General features: G+C 39.3%; 1 protein-coding gene and 1 pseudogene across 2 annotated transcripts in view; both read left to right on the plus strand.

The window, feature by feature from the left end:
• ZNF432 (zinc finger protein 432) overlaps positions 1–10,368 on the plus strand; it is a 19,354-nt gene extending 8,986 nt beyond the window's left edge. The window contains exons 3-5 of the mRNA XM_081030625.1: positions 400–526; positions 1,604–1,699; positions 6,395–10,368. Of these exons, the coding sequence (XP_080886751.1) occupies positions 400–526; positions 1,604–1,699; positions 6,395–8,115 (1,944 nt within the window). The 3' untranslated portion in view covers positions 8,116–10,368. The remainder of the gene's footprint in view (positions 1–399; positions 527–1,603; positions 1,700–6,394) is intronic.
• Positions 10,369–12,854: 2,486 nt separating this feature from the next.
• On the plus strand, positions 12,855–14,823 carry LOC308489468 (large ribosomal subunit protein eL30-like; annotated as a pseudogene). The gene is made up of 2 exons: positions 12,855–13,013; positions 14,641–14,823. The product of its transcript is annotated as a large ribosomal subunit protein eL30-like (transcript).
• The last annotated feature ends 282 nt before the right edge of the window (positions 14,824–15,105 follow it).

Consider the following 15,105-nt stretch of genomic DNA (forward strand, 5'->3'; position numbering starts at 1 on the left):
TATCACATCCTTTTTATAACAAACTGTTAAACATAAGTACAGCTTTCCTGAGTTCTCTGAGCTGCTTTAGCAAATTAATCAAACCCAAGGAGAGGGGCATGGGGACCTTCAATCTAAAGCTGGTCAGACAGAAGCCCAGGTGACAACCAGGAGTTGCACTGAAGTGGGGTTGGAGGTGGACAGTCTTGTGGGATCTGATGCTGTCACCAGGTAGTGTCAGAATTGAGCTGAATTGTAGGACACCCAGCTGGTGTCGGAGATTGCTTGGTGTGGGTTTAAAAAAACATACACATCGGGATTGGTGTCAGAGTCATAGGCAAGATGATCAGGTCAACTTTTTTTATATTTCTTATGAGTCAACAAAAGGAAAACACATTAAACGTGACCATGTTATGACAGGAATCAGTGACACTGGAGGACGTGGCTGTGGCCTTCACGTGGGAGGAGTGGCAGCTCCTGGCCCCCGAGCAGAAGAACCTGTACCGGGATGTGATGTTGGAGAACTACAGCAACCTGGTGTCAGCAGGTGAGGACGGCTCCCCCGTGTCACTCAGAGGGTCCCCAGTCAGTGACCTTTCCAGTCTTAGCTGCTTATACTTTGAAGTCACTGCAGTGCTCTGGATGGCGGATTCCCAGTGCCTCCTGTGGTTCCGTATAAAACCATGAGTTATGTTTATTACCAACATGACTGACACCAACAACTAGTTCTCCAACTGTCCGGGTACCAACTGGGTGTCCTGCGGTTCAGTTCAATTCTGACACTAACTACCCAGTGTTAGTGTTGTACTCCACAGGTTTTAGGACTCCGTACCGTGGGACTGTCCTCACTTCAGACACAAGTCGCAACTTGACTGTAAATCTATCCAACTTGGCTATAGGTTGGTTGTTTCCACAACCCCCTCCCCACAACTCAGGTTTAATAATTGGCCAGAATGACTCAACGAAACTCAAGAAGGCACTTATCAGTGCCAGTTTATTATAAAGGAAAAAAGCCAAGTGGAAGAGATGCTTAGGGCACTGTGCTTTCCAGGTGTGCCTCCCTCCCAGCACCTCCATGTGGTCACCAACCTGGAAGCTCTCCCAACTTGATTGTTTAGGGATTTTTATGAACGTTTCATTATTACATAGCTGTGATTGCTTCAGTTCTTGGCCACTGGTGATTAACTGCACCTTCAGCTCCCCTAGATAGGGGAAGAGGGTTGGAGCTAAAGGTTCCAGTCCTCTGATCATGCCTTGATCTTTCTGGCCACCAGCTCCCACCCTGAAGCTATCTAGGGGCCCCCACCCACCAGTGAGCTCATTCTCACACAGAAGACACTCATCACTCTGAAGAGCTGGAACTTAGACCAAATGCTATTACGAAAGATGCTGCTAAAAGAAAAAAAAAATGCTTCTATCATGCCTTTCTCTTAGGAAATCACAAGGACTTAGGAGCTCTGTGCCAGAAACCAGGGACAAAGACCAAATATATATCACAATGTCACACATGCTCTCACCTGAGAGAAAAAACACTAATGTGTGAAAACTGTCTAGTCCCTTAAATGTAACACTCTCCCATCTTGACAGACCCCAACCCAAGTCTTCTTTCATTTCCCACAAGCAGGTTATCAAGTTAGCAAACCAGACACACTCTCCAAGTTGGAACAAGGGGAAGAACTGTGGATAATAGAGGATGAAATCCACATTCCTGTCTGTTCAGGTGAGTGGGAGAACCAGCAAGGCTGGTGCAGGGGAAGAAAAATGATTTTCCTTCTACCCTTCTAAGTTCTCCTGGCTGGGCTAATAACTAAATTGACATGACACAGGTTAGCAGGTGGAAATAATAAAGTTTATTACTGTGTACATACAGGGGGTCTGTAAGAATATGGGACTCAAGGACAGATTGGGCAGTTAAAGCTTATAAGCCATTTTGAGGTAAGGAAAAGTGGGGGTTGTGGTTTGGGACTTCAAAGGAGAGGAAAATAATTTCCATGCGGATGGGAAAGCAATGTCTGCTAAGTAAGTGTTCACTGGGCCATCTTAACAAGGGGACACAGAGAGGACATGGCTCCAAACTCTGCTCGGCTCCTCCCTGTCTATCACACCTCGTTCATATTCAATCATAGTTACCGATGATGACAGCTCCCTTCCTGGAGCAGGTCCTCTGTCTAAATTCTTATAGGCGGTGTGGGGGAAGGGCAAAGGTTTTTCCTGAGTCTTTCATTTCTGGAAAATAACCAGCTTAAACTAACAACATCCCAAAAGGCATATTTTGGGGTGACAAACTCTGCTCCCCCACCCCCACTCCATGGATAACTGCAGAAGTCATATTCTAGTCAGAAAAGGCTGGGAGGTATTTGAGGGTACAGAAATAATGCCTCCATCTCTCTCCCCGTAGCAGACTTTCTTGTAGGTGTTCAGAGGGAAATGTACCCCTTTATTCTTTTCTGCAATCTGATCCTTGTTTATCTAACATCTTGGTTTTTGTTTGTCTGCCTAGTTTTCTTCTTCCTTGGCTCCTATAACCTATTTCATCTTTGCACCGTGTTACAGTGTCTCTCCTGCTCCTTCCTTCTTCCCGGCTATGAAATTCCACCTTCCAGGCCTCACTCCAATGAGAGAGCTTTGAATTCCTCAGTCTTCTGACTATTGCACACTCTTGCCCCGATGGGAAATAGTGATTTCCCTTCCTAACCTTTCACCCTACCTTGTATGTTTTATTTTCCTTTTTTCTGCTGTATTTCTAATCCTTAACATTTTCTTTCCGTCTCATGAATCAAGTTCTTATCTGGATGGGACTCCAAATTAATATCTCCTTTAATATTGTTGAACATACATTTTCAGTTCTAAATACTACTGGCCTGAGATTTCCAAGTTCATACATGAGCAACGAGAATCATCTTCCTTCCACAAAAACCCTTCCCTTTTTAAATATTAATTCTTCTTTAGTACAGTACATTTTCTATCCTGTCCACTCTGGTGTTATCGTAAATGTTCTCTACGTAGGAAGTTCTCTTAAAGGTCTCTGCCATTCCTGTTGACAGTTGAACTACAAAAGGCTATTTTATATCCTACATCATCAGTTCTAGCCCAAATCATAGCTTGTGTCTGCCTCAATTTACTTACTTTATACCTTTGATATTCCTGATTTTCCTTTGGTTCACCTTAGGTGTTAGCATTGTATTCATTTTCCTAATCATCTGTTTTTCTTATTATATTCTTGTGGGTTTGTTTTTTTTAACAGCTTTATTGAGAGAATTCACATATTCTACAATTTGCCAACTTAAACAATTCAGTGCTTTGTAGAATGTTAACAGAGTTATGTAACCATCATCACAATCAATTTTGGAAGATTTTCATCAATTTATTACTTGAAAAAAAACCCAAGCCCCAGGCTAGGCAATCACTAATCTGCTTTCTATCACTATAGATTTGCCTGTTCTGGCTATTTCATATAAACAGAATCATAAAATACGTGGTCTTTTATGCCTGGTTTCTTTCATTTAGCATGTTTTGAAGTTCTCCCATGGATCAGTACTTCATTCCTTTTTATTGCCAAATCACATTCCAGTATATGGATCTGCCACATTTTATTTACCCATTCGTCTATTGATGGACATTTGGGTTGTTTCCACTTTTTGGCTTTTATGCTTCTATGAACTTTTGTGTACAACTTTTTCGTGAACATACAGAGGGTGCCAAAAATACGCACATTTTAAGAAAGGAAAAAACTATTAAAATTGTAATACAATGAATGACGCTAGTATTTATTTGATTAATGCCATCTTTTGAGCAAACATCATATTACACATTGCTATGTAATTCAATTCAACTTCGAAAAGTAATACATAGATAACATCTCTTAAAATGTGTACATTTTTTGGAACCCCTGGTATGCTTTCATTTTTCCTGGGTGTATACCTAGAAGTGAAATCCTTGGATCATATGGAGTCTAGGAAGAATCCAAATGTGGTGCTTCTGGACTCACGGACAGCATTACCTCCTCCTGGCCATGATGTGTGGCAATACACAAGGGTATTGACAGCTAGGGAAGCTCACTTGAGCCTTTGTTGTCCAGAGTTTGTATTGGGGCTCAGTAACATATTGCCTGCATGGTTGACCTTTAGTCTCTCCAGAAGTTGGGTTAATACCTGTAGTCTCCAGTTCTTCCAAAGGTCGTAACTGTATGGTTATCTCAGAGTCCCGATCAAAAATCACCTTGTCAGTCTATTCAGTGGCTAAAGCCACCAGACGAACAAAGACAGTGCCATCAGTCAGGACATTCCAGAGGCCTAGAGGTCACCTCCCAGTAGCCTCTCTTTGGATGAAGTTAAATCTTCACTGAAGGTAACTATAAAAACGAATAATAAAGGGGCTAATTTAGAAAAACAGAGGAAGTAGAGCTTATGCTGATAGTCAGAATGGGAATGAAAGCATATGAATGAGGCACATCTGTCTACATTTTAAATTAGGAAGATGAAGACATGAAGTAGGAAATGTGTGAGGCCATGGGATTGACTATGAAAGGAGTGTCCTGAAGTCAGGCAAATGAAAGCCACTGTTAGACGGTCTTTGCAGGAGAAGTAGTGGAGTGGAAACACAGATAGATGGACTATTCAGGGAGATGTACACTTTTATTGCCAGAATGACTGCTTGGATTGCATATGTGAGTAATTGAGGTAAAATGGTGGAGGGTTGGTTGGTTTTGTATTTTTCTAGGTTGTCTTACCTTTCACCTGGGTGGCAATAGTATAGCAATAATAAGGAACAGGCAGTTCTAAGAAAAACAAAAGATAAAACTGACATAACCTAGGTCTTAAAAGAGGAAGTTGGTCCTTTAGTACAACCTAACTGTTGCCAACCAAGACATGAATGTAGAATTACTGAAGTAGATGTTACTGGTGGCAAATGAGGGAACAATATATCAGGGTTGTTGAAGTGGGAAAATTTTGGATATGACTTCTGTACTGAATGCAGAATGTGATTGAAAAAGGTGACAGTTGCCATATCCCATGCAGAACATTAGCTTCTGAAGATGACTGCCTGGTACACTGGCCAGCTGCAAAATTTCCTGTCAATCATTGTTGCCCTATTTCGTTATGAATGGGACATATGACAACATGGCACAGCTCGATGAAAGGCTGTAGCGTTGATTTATGAGTTGTCCTCTCAATATAATTGATGTTTCTTGATGGTGTTAGCTTGATGGTGGTCTTCAGAAAGTCAAATTTAGGAACAGGGTTATGATACAAAAGTCTGTCTCAACTCATTTCAACTAAAATTCTGAAGACCTTACATTCTTACCTGCTAGGTAATATATTTATTCTATATGCCTCAGTATGAATATTTCCCTAATCCCTGTAGTCACAGTTTGGCTCCTCTAAGTGGTCTTAAAGAATCCCAAAACTCTAAATGTTGAAATGTCTAAAACCTTGGTTTTTACCTTTATCATTTCACTCTACTTTGTCTTCCCAACATATTGCCCAGTCCTCTTTTCTTGAATAATAGGTGTCTATTGCTTATTTCCACATTTATACGTCCAAGCTGACCTTGATGTCTGTACTACATATCTAATAATCATTTAATAGTTTATGTTCCACAATGCATACTTTTTTTCTACACATTCTACATTTCAGTAATATTCCTCATCTTGATTTGAGATGCTTCTACCTACCCAGTGGCTCAAGCCATATGGATAGTTAGCAGAGTGATTGTGGATTCCTCACTTGCATTAACCACTCTCCCCATTGAACCCATCATTTAACCTTGTCTTTCACTTTTGCAAATAGATCCTGATTTCCTGTGCTTTCCACCATCTCCATTGCTCCTCAATCCATGTTTAACAATCTCCAACTCCCTTCTTTTTTTCCTTCTTTATTCAGTTTTCCTTAACTAGATTTAAGATCAATGAAAGTAAGTTATATTTTATATATTCCAAACACCAGCATAGTGCCTGGTACACAGGAGCCATTCAATAAATAGTTTTGGAGTAAACAAATGCAATCCCTCATCATTTGGATTAGTTGTCTTTTTTATCTCTGTGATCTGGGTCTTTCCAAGGTCTATGGAATGGTATTCCTCCAAATCTTGTCATTTGCTGCTAACAATGACTTGCTTATATTTTTCCATATCTGCATGTTTTGCAAGTTCTTATTTAGAAAGCAGCCAAATCTACATAAATCGTCAACTATGCAACCTTTTTGGTACACTAACTGCTATTTTCTTTTGGTTTGTTTATATTATTGTGTTTTTACCAATGTGTAAGAAATAAGGAACATTTATAGATGATTTTTTTTATAGTGTTATCACAGGGTTGTTGCTGAAGTGCCATTTTTATAAGAATGCCAAGGAATTTTTTAAACAGTTTTTTTCCAAACGAGAGTATAAAAAGATTCATTGTTCTTTTTTTCCCTAGAAATTGGCAAAGTTGATAATCATCTTCAGGGTCACTTGGAAAATGAAATAATGCTGAAATGTATGAAACAAAACCACAAACACAATGCACTTGGAAATAATGTTCCTCAAAGCCAAAGTCATTTTCCTTTCAGGCAAAATCATGATAAGTTTGAGTTCTACATGAAAACTCTGAAATCAAATTTAAGTTCAGTCAACCAGAGCAAAAGCTATGAAATTAAGAAGTCTGTTAAATTGAATGGAGATGGGAAATTATTTCTGCATGATAAGCGTGAAGATTTTCATCCTGCAATTAAAGTCCTTGTAAGTGCAAAACCCATTAGCAATAAGTCCCAGGCTATTAATTATAAGAGAACTCTTGAAGTCAAGAAAGCCCACGTGTGCCATGAATGTGGGAAAGCCTTCATTAAGAAGTCTCAGCTCACTGATCATGAGAGAGTTCACACAGGAGAGAAACCTTATGGTTGCAATCTGTGTGCGAAAGTATTCTCCAGAAAGTCCAGGCTCAATGAACATCAGAGAATTCATAAAAGAGAGAAATCCTTTATGTGCAATGATTGTGGTAAAGTCTTCACCATGAAGAGCCGTCTGATTGAGCACGAGCGAACTCACACTGGAGAGAAACCCTATGTATGCAGTGAATGTGGAAAAGGCTTCCCAGGGAAGCGTAATCTCATTGTACATCAGCGAAATCATACTGGAGAGAAATGCTATGTCTGTAGTGAATGTGGGAAAGGCTTCACTGGGAAGAGCATGCTAATCATACATCAGCGAACTCATACAGGAGAGAAGCCCTACACCTGCAGTGAGTGTGGAAAAGGCTTCACCACAAAGCACTATGTCCTCATACACCAACGAAATCATACAGGAGAGAAGCCATATGTATGCAATGAATGTGGGAAAGGTTTCACTATGAAGAGCCGTCTGATTGAACATCAGCGAACTCACACTGGAGAGAAACCCTATGTGTGCAATGAATGTGGAAAAGGTTTTCCCAGGAAGAGTAACCTCATTGTGCACCAGAGAAATCATACAGTAGAGAAATCCTATGTATGTGGTGAATGTGGGAAAGGCTTCACTGTGAAGAGCATGCTCATCATACATCAGCGAACACATACAGGAGAGAAACCTTACACCTGCAGTGAGTGTGGGAAAGGCTTCCCCTTGAAGAGTCGGCTGGTTGTGCATAAGCGAACTCATACTGGGGAGAAACCTTACACATGTAGTGAGTGTGGGAAGGGCTTCATTGTGAATAGTGGACTGATGTTACATCAGCGAACTCATACTGGAGAGAAACCCTACGTATGCAGTAAATGTGGAAAAGGTTTTGCCTTTAAGAGCAATCTTGTGGTACACCAGCGAACTCATACTGGAGAGAAACCCTTTACATGCAGTGAGTGTGGAAAAGGCTTCACCATGAAACGTTATCTCATTGTACATCAGCAAGTTCATACAGGAGAGAAATCCTATATATGCAGTGAATGTGGAAAAGGCTTTGTTATGGAAACCGAGCTCATTTTACATCAGCAAATCCATACTGGAGAGAAACCTTACGCATGCAATGAATGTGGGAAAGGCTTTGCTGTGAAAAGCCGTCTAATTGTCCATCAGCGAACCCATACAGGAGAGAAACCTTTTGTATGCAGTGAATGTAGGAAAGGCTTCTCCTCAAAGAGAAACCTCCTTGTACATCAGAAAACTCACAGTGGGAACAAACCCTAACAACAAAATGAATATGGTCACACCTTCAGGAAGAAAATATGCCTTGTACAACATCAGAGACTTCATACAGGATAGACTTCTTTTATATGTACTGACTGTGGATAATCCTATTCATATAGTATTGGTCTCATGACCCACCAGGGGATTTACACAGGAGACAAACTGTACAAGTACATATGCAGTTAGTGTGAGAAAATTTGGTACCCACTGTACATCAAAGAACTCATAAAAGAGGGAGACCCTCTGGATTCAAGAATTGAGGGTAACCTTTCTCTCACTTGTCAAGCCTTGTTAATACACATGACAAATGAAAATATTTTTTGAGCCTTTACGCTCAAGTGAACTTGAGCAGGGGACAAACCATGCTAGTCCAGTGGACTCATTAAACATCAGTGTGCTCCTAGCATATTGGAATATAGTCAGTGTAGAGTAGCCTGCTGCTAGATTTCCACCTTTGAAAATTATATTTGCATAGGAATGAAATTTAATGAATGCAGAGAATGTGCTAGTGCCTTCAGTGATCAATTACCTCACTTTGTATGTCAAAATTAACATGTAGGAAAAATATTCTGATACATTCAAGGAGAAAAGTATTAAGGAAACATTTCTAGGTAATTATATGTCTGAACAGTATGTACTAAGATAAATCTTATGAATGGAGAGATAGGAAAGTCTTATATGGGAAAAAAGACTATCTCATCAGTGATCCTAAGAGATTGGCAGTGAGCTCATACTTAGTAGCAATGTGATGATTGTGGGAAAGCCATTGCCTATAAAATAAAATCTCAATAGTTGCCCAATATTCATGCTGAAGAAAAAATTTCAGATGGCAGAATACATAATTTCCATGAATTCGTACAGAAATAAAACTGTTAGGAACACACTAATTGTGGAATAACTTTAGCAGAATATCATCAGAGAATTCAGAGAGCAAAGCCTCATGAAAATAATGTACACTTGAGTTTTCTATCACAAGTCTAATTTACACACCTGGCATCCATTTGCGACAGGATACCTTGAACCATATTCTCAATGATTCCATAATTTTAAAGAAGGAAATTATTAACACTGATTAAATTGTAATGTTACATACAAGCAGGAGTGTTCTGAGCCCACTCTGTATCATTATCTGACTAGCTCTTGCATTTCTTAGGCTCTAAATTCATCTCTTTCAGTCTACTACCATGTTTCCCCAAAAATAAGACCTAGTCGGACAATCAGCTCTAATGCGTCTTTTGGAGCAAAAATTAATATAAAAGCAGGTCTTATATTATAGTAAAATAAAACCTGGTCTTATATAAGACCCGGTCTTAAGTAAAATAAGACCGGGTCTTATATTAATTTTTACTCCAAAAGTCGCATTAGAGCTGATTTTCTGGCTAGGTTTTATTTTCGGGGAAATAGGTATGTACTTCAAAAGTAAAAGGAGTATCCTCATAAATGTAATTCAACATATTTGGAAGTATTGATCCAAGTTTATAAATAGCATTAAGTAGTTTACAAAAACTCCTTAAATATGATTTTTCTAAAATTTGGTTTGAAATATTTTCTACTCAAAAGAAATTACAAAATATGCAAAGTTCCTGAGTACCTTTACTCAGCTTCTTGGTGATATTATCTTACATAACCATCATACATCATAAAAAACAATAAAATGACATCAGTTCAGTGCTGTTAGCTATATACCTTATTTGGATTTCACTAGTTTTTCATGCTTTCGTGTGTGTGAGGTTTTTTGTTTTGTTTTGTTGTGTAGAGTTCTAAGAATTTTTATCACATATACAGATTTCTGTAAATTCTACCACAGTCAGGATGCAGAGTTGTTGTGCCAACCCAAAAACATGTCTTCCTGCTATTACTGTATAGTCTCACTGTCCCCCAATCCCTAACCCATGGTGATTACTGATAGTAGTCCATCACTATAATTTTGTCATTTCATTAAAATGGAATTATACAGTGTGTAACCTTTAAGATATTTGGTTGGTGCAAAAGTAATTGTGGTTTAAAAGGTTAAAAATAATTGCAAAAACCGAAATTGCCTTTGCACCAACCTAATAGGCATTTTTTTTCCCTGCTCAGAAAATTGCCCTTAGGATCCATCCAATTTGTTGAGTGTATAAATAGTTCTACTTTTTGTTACTGAGTAGTATTTTTTTTGTATTGATGTACCATGGTTTGTTTATCTGTTCACTATTGATGGACATTTGGGTTGTTGCCAGTGTTTCATTGTTATGAATAAAGATGGTTTGAACATTTGTGTAGCCAATTTTGTGTGAACAGGAGTTTTCATTTCTCTAGAATATACACCTAGGAGTCATATGCTAAGTGTATGTTTAATTTTCTAAGAAACTTCCAAACTTTTCCAGAATGGCTGTATCAATTTACATTGCTACCAGCAGTGTATGAATGTCCAGTTGTTCTGTGACCTTTCCAGCACTTGGCATTGTCATATTTGATTGTAGCTGTCCTATCAGTTGTATGGTTGTATATAATGATGGCCTTAACTTCCATTTTCCTAACAGTGAATGATGCCCAACATCTCCACATACATTAAGAATCTTATCAGATAAGGTTGTCATTTTTGCTTTCAACCATCAAACATAATTTTAAAAATTCAAAAGGAGAACAGCATATTCTAGTTGATGATGTATTTACCCTTTCCATTCCCTTTTCTTCATTCCTGATGTTACATGTTTCCTTCTGTTATTTCCTTTTTGTCAGTATTTCTGTTACCAGTTCTTTTTGAAAATGTCTGCTGACAAAAATTCTGTTTCTCTAGTTATTTCCCTTCATATAAGAAGGATATTCAATCCAGTTTACAAATGGTAAGTCCTGCTTATAGCAAAAAAAATAGACACTTGCCATACAGTGCATTGGCAGAATTTGATCTCCAACTCTATATTAATTCCCTCCTTTAAAAAAGATTTTTTTGAGCATCTATCTACTGCCAGCCACTGTTGTAAACACTGCAGACACAGTAATGAACAAAATAGGCAAAGTCATGGCCTTTATGGAGCATACAGGGTAGTGAAGGAGAATGAGTAAAATAAATATATAGAATGTCAGTTCTGTTAAGTACTATGACGAATATGAAACCTAGCAATAGATTGTAATGGAGGAGCTATTGTAGTAAGGGTTTCAAGGAAGGCTCTTCTGGGCAGATGTAATTTAAGCTATGACCTAAGTGTACTGAGGGGAGCCAGCCCACATAGTATTTGTAAGCCCCAAACACTCTAGGACTGTTTCTAAGTGTTTTCTCTGGGCTTCCTGCCTCAGGATTCTTTGAGAAGCTTATACAAGATGTAAACTCTTGAGTCACACCCCACATTTCCTAAACCAGAACCTCAGTGACTGGGGTCCAGGACTCTGGGTTTGTAATGTAAGCTTTCTAGTCTATATTAAAATTTGAACATCTCTGTCCTAAATCCTGGATTAGAAGCAGAAAGGTGGGAAGAGGTCAAAGGTAGAGATGTGGAAATGAGATTCAGTAACAGACATGAGAAACATCCAAACCTGTAGATAATTTTTATGAGTTTATTTGAGCCAAACTGATGACATATGCCAAGGAGCAAGATCTCAAATGCTCCCCAATGAGTTGTGGCTTTGTGCCATATGATATCAGTCTGCTCTCCAGGAAGGGGAAGGACCTGGACATTGAGTCCAGCCACTTACTTGGTCAATGATTCAATAAATCCTGCATATATAATGAAGCCTCAATAAAAACTCTGGCCACTGAAGTTTCAATGAGCTTCCTTGGTCGGTAATACTCTTGAGTACTATCATACATGGCTCGGAGGAGATTCTGGGCAGTACTCTACAGCAAGAATCAGATATTGAGTGCTCTACTACCCAGGCCCTCAGATCTTTTCCACTTCTTGTCCTGTGAACCTACCTACACATGCTGCCATGGCAATGTCGGATCAGCTCATTCCTGAAACTGATCCATCAGGATCCTAGGATGGGCTGTCCAGGCTGCCCTAAGTTCTCTGGACCAGATGCTGAACTCATCTTTCAGAGCTTGACATCCCAGGTGAATAGGGATGAAATTTAATCCCTGAAAGGAATATAATGCTCTAATTATTAATAAATTCTTAATGTGTAGAAATTAGAAAATGTTGCCTTACTGCTGCCGAACCATTTGTTCCCGCGCCTTTCCCAGGATATCACAATGTAGTGCCTCAGCAAACTGAGACCTGATGGAAAGATATCGGTAAACCTTCCTTGAGGGGATGTTTCAGCAAACTGAGATCCAATGGAATGATATCAGTCACTCCCCTTCAACGGATGGTTTCAGAACAATGACGCATCCCCTGGGGTTATGCGTGTGTGAAGACACAGTAGTGCTGGAGCACAATAGGGACTTTCGGGAAAACAGCCAGCATACACGTAACTCACAGACCTTGAGATTAACAGGCTTTACCTCCTCATTTGATAACTAATAAAAGCTATGTGTTGGCCCAATTTGGGGCTCAGTCCTTGAGGCTTGAGTCCCTTGGCCCCTCTTACACTTTATTCTTGGCTACTGCTTTCTTAACCCTGCTCCACCCTTCTTGCTTCCCACAGCTCTGGTCGTGTAGGCCATGACAAGAAAACATATAAGCAAATGCAGAAATTTTAAATCACCCATAATTATACCTAAGAGCCAAACATTGTTAAAACTATATTCTGCTTTTCTCATTCCCTGGTTATCTTGGTGGCTACTCTTAGTTGGGGGCCTTCCTGCAACCTAAGACAGGAAGATGGTGGCCACAACAAACCAAAAGTCACTGGAGTTGACAAAAGTCTAGGCTCCGACTTGTTATGAAAAGTGGAAAGTACGTACTGGGGTACAAGAAGACTCTGAAAATGATAGACAAGGCAAAGCAAAATGGGTCATCCTAGCCAACAACTGCCCAGCTGTAATGATGAGCCGGGAAAAGAAAGGGGAGGACACGATAAGAGGGACTAATTGATTTATTTAGTAATATCTAATCAATTTATTTGGGAATGTCTAATTCATTTATTTAGCAATATCTAATCAATTTATTTAGTAATATCTAATAGCAAAAGACAAAGGTAATTAAAGGAAAAGGCTAATGACAGAAAATAAAGGCCGTTAAGACTAAACTATATACATTGATAACAATGTCATGTCTAAGGAGTACACATAATATAAGTTTACGAGATCTCAACATGTTCACTATTGATCAAAAATCACTTGGCTAAATACACAAATAACATCAGTAAGGAGTATCCAAAAGCAGTAATAAGCTCTATAGGATAGTAACTATTACAGTAGATGCCCAAAGCTCACCAAACCGGGGGAGAACAGCACTGGAAAAGTCATAAATCAAAACCTTGCCAGGTCTGTAGCTGAGAGAAACTCAGGCATTTCCCACTGCTGCGTGCTAGTTCCCAAGAAAGTTGCTGTTGTTGCTGTTCCCATTGTTGTTGTTGCTGTTGCCATTGTTGTTGTTGCTGTCGCTATTGTTGGAAGTTAGGGTGTCTTTTGATGCTGTAAGCTGCAAGCTGCACCACAAGTTTCTAAAAGTCAACAAGTTTTCAAGAATGTTGCTGCTGTTGCGTTGCTGTTGTTGTTGCTGGAAGTTAGAGCATCTTGTGATGCTGCAAGCTGCATACAAGTTTCTAAAATATTAACAGTTCTCAAGAAGGCTAACTGGGGAACAACACTGGAGAGGCTGGGAAACAGCCAGACCTCACTCAACAGATCTGCTGCTAGAAGTCAGGGTGTCTCCAGGTGTTGTAAGCTATATGTCATATACGAGTCTTCAAATGTTAGAATGATGATGAATCATCAATGACAAATGACAAAATGACGAAATTACACTGCCAACTGAGGTCTGTCATATATTTTCTCAGATGTACCTTAGAGCCACGCTGCACAGTTACTGTGATAAAAATATTGCTTACCAGCTGAACGGCTAGTTCATCCAGACAAGCAGTATCTACTGTTCCTGCGTGGGACCATCGGCCCAACGCCTGCCAACGCCTGGCAACATGCCTATTACATCATTCTGATATAACTTAGTTACTTTACTATCTCATCTGTTGATGTGGATAAAACAGACAGAAAACAACATCTCAGGGAATTTTTTTTTTTAACCCCCTAAACCAGTTGATACCTCACATACAGTTTCTCATGGGAGAGAATCCCACATGCAGTGTCTCATGTGGGGGAACAAAAAGCTTAACTAAAAACTAACCAATACCTCACATACACTCTCTCACAGGAGGGAACCTCACATACAGTCTCTCATGTGAGGGAACCCCACATACAGTTTCCCGTATGGGGAAACAAAAAAACAAAAACTAATCAAAAGCTAAACAATACCTCACGTGCAGTCTCTCATGCAAGGGAACCTCACATGTAGTTTCTCATGTGAGGGAATGAAAACTAACCTTAATCTGCCCAACCACCTCACATGGGGGAGACTAAACATCACCCCACATGAGAAAAACAGACAGACAAAAGCACACATCAGCCAATGAAGGCAAATTTTCCTACACATCTTTCCTACACCAGCCTTGAGGAAATCTGAAATAGAGTATTACACCATGTTGGCCAAGAGTGGTATCCATCACTACAGTGGCAATAATATTGAATTGGACACAGTGTGTGGAAATAGTTGAGTATGCACACTGGCTATCATTGATCCAGGGGATTCTGATATCATTAGAAACATGCCAGAACAGACCGGTGAAAAGTAAATCATGCAAAATTTTTCTTTAATAAAACAGATCAGAGCTTGTTTAAAAATTATTTTGATATGTAAGTATGTATTTATGAAAGAAAAATTAGACTAGCCTGTTTATATTCACTATATTATGAACATCTTCTAAAACTTGTAAAATTGACAACTTTTGAAAATACTAAAGTCATCCATAATTATGCAAAAATGTATTAACAATGGAGAATTGCAAAAATTGGGAATGTGAAGACTTCTGACATTGCTACCCTAAGCACAAATCCTAAAGTAACACAAACTAAAT

This window comes from Rhinolophus hipposideros (assembly GCF_964194185.1).
Source record: "Rhinolophus hipposideros genome assembly, chromosome: 21".
Lineage (NCBI taxonomy): Eukaryota > Metazoa > Chordata > Mammalia > Chiroptera > Rhinolophidae > Rhinolophus > Rhinolophus hipposideros.